This window comes from Saprolegnia diclina, assembly GCF_000281045.1.
Source record: "Saprolegnia diclina VS20 unplaced genomic scaffold supercont1.239, whole genome shotgun sequence".
Taxonomy (NCBI): Eukaryota; Oomycota; class Saprolegniomycetes; order Saprolegniales; family Saprolegniaceae; genus Saprolegnia; species Saprolegnia diclina.
Genome location: NW_008246306.1, coordinates 1 through 2,149, shown reverse-complemented (window position 1 = coordinate 2,149; position 2,149 = coordinate 1). Strand labels below are relative to the sequence as shown.

General features: G+C 61.7%; 1 protein-coding gene across 1 annotated transcript in view; it reads right to left on the bottom strand.

The window, feature by feature from the left end:
- Positions 1-1,903, bottom strand: part of SDRG_17274 (hypothetical protein) — a gene marked incomplete at both ends in the record, with an annotated part of 3,573 nt that extends 1,670 nt beyond the window's left edge. Inside the window, one exon of the mRNA XM_008623514.1 lies at positions 8-1,903. Within this exon, the coding sequence (XP_008621736.1) occupies positions 8-1,903 (1,896 nt within the window). The remainder of the gene's footprint in view (positions 1-7) is intronic.
- Between the last annotated feature and the right edge of the window lie 246 nt (positions 1,904-2,149).

Sequence of the window (2,149 nt, the reverse complement as noted above, 5' to 3'; positions counted from 1 at the left end):
CCTTGACCTCCGACGTGGCCTTGACCTCGGGCTTGGCCTTGACCTCGGGCTCGTCCTTGACCTCCGACGTGGCCTTGACCTCCGACGTGGCCTTGACCTCGGGCACGTCCTTGACCTCCGACGTGGCCTTGACCTCGGGCACGTCCTTGACCTCAGGCTCGTTCTCGGGCTCGTTCTCGGGCTCATCCTGTTGGCTCATGGGCGCGTCCTCAGACATCTCGCCGGATAGGTCATCCGACGCCTCTGGGGTTGCCTCGGCGTCCATCGACTCGTCGATGTCGTCGCGACAAGCTGGAGGCGACGCGTCTGCCGATGCCGGAGTCGTCGCCTCAGTCGCCACCTTAGAGTCCTCTGCCGGATCGTGCGTCGCCGCGGTGCTGCCGCCGGTCTTGTGCTCCGTCCATTGCGAGGCCGCGCCTGTGGCATGGGTTTGGGTCGGCCGCGTGGACGTTAAACGTGTGGATGTCGTCTGCACCTCCGCAGTCGGCTCTTGGGTATGGTGGTTGTTCTCCCAGCAATGGAAATCTTGGGTCACTGTATCGGCAGTCGTTTCCGTTTTGGCCAGCTCCACCCATTTGTCGTCGTCCACGACAATCGTGTGGTCCAGTCGATCGTGAACGGAGACCTTGTAATCGGGGTTGGTTGCCGGGCAGCACGTCCGATCGTGTCGGAGCGAATCGCACGTGAGGCACGGCATGTTGCCATACCGTTGGTAATGCCAAATTTGGATACGATGCATCCCGAGGATGATGGCCGACTTGTCCTCGAGCCGGCGCGGCACGCGTTCGCTGGCGGTAACCACCGTGTAGCTGTTCGTATCGGCTTGGCCATGTCCCCGATGATGGGCGAGTGCGAGCTTCCCAATCGACACGCCCATCGAGCCCAAGAGCGCATCGAGGTGGTGAGGTTCAAAGCGGGCCGGGACGTTCAGCAGCCGAAACGTGTATTGAGTCAGCTCTTGTGCGTCCGCCGTATCCAAGTCGGACTCTGGCTCGTGCGGGCGTCGGTGGTGCATCAGCGTCACGACCGTGCCACGGAACGGTACCGTCTCACCACGCCATTTCGCAGCTTTGGCCTTGGAGTTGAACGACAAGATGACAAGGCGGCCGTCGTCCGACACCCACGCCGTGTGGATGTCACGTCGCAACGCTTCACATAGGCCGGCTGCGTACGGGTCGTTGGCAAGCTTTGACACAAAGAGTCGGCAGAGAGCAGCGCTTGACATAGAGGGTTGCAAGTTGGCATTCGGCGGCACGCCAAACTGTACATGTCCGTAGTTGTAGCGCATGTGCTTCCAGAAGAGAGCGAGCGCTGTGGGGCGTAAAATTTGGTACAGAAACTCCGGAGGGCAGTCGAGTGGCAGCGAGCCATCGAGCACACATGAGAGAATCTTTGCTTCGTAGGGCGTAGCGCGCCGCCAGTTCTCGAGACGCGCGGGCTGCGGCACCTTGCAGTACTCATGCATCGCGAGCATCTCGGGCTCTGTCGGGGCGTCGCCATGTCGGCGTCCCGGTTGTCGGGCTTGTCTTCCGCTCACGACATCGGCGAATAAACGGGGCTGTGCCGCGTCCGGGCCGAATGTCGTCGAGCTGTGCGTTTTGAACTGCCACTGCGACCGTTGCTGGCCGCCAGGCGTCTTGCTGGTTGTCGTCTCGTCACGCTGGGCGGCACACTCCGCGTCCGTGTGCGGGCGCGCGCCTTGCGTTGCGTTGGAGGTCGTCGCCGCCTGTGCGTCCCCTGCCGGCTGTGCCCGGGGTTGCGTGGACGGTGAGTTGCTCTTCTTCGTCTCTTTCTTCTCCTTCGTCTTGGCCCGTTGTGGACGGGTGACGTTTGGGGGAGGCCCAGCCTTCCCGCCGATCTTCACGTAGCCGTCGGCGAAGCTTCTCGGTTGGTCACGGCCCATCCGGATACCAGTCGCTTACGGTTCACCACGCAAATTTCGGAATTACGACGTTGCTGTAACATTGTTATGACGCTGTCGTGACGTTGTCGCGACATTGTCGAGCTGATGATTGGCAGCGTTACCAAGCGCATGGACGAAGGCATGAAGGTCCGCAGCGAGATTCACGGACGGACCCGTCGAGTGTTGGTCAACGTCTGCATCAGGATCCCGCCGTCGGCCGTCGACATGAAGGCTCAAAGCGCCATG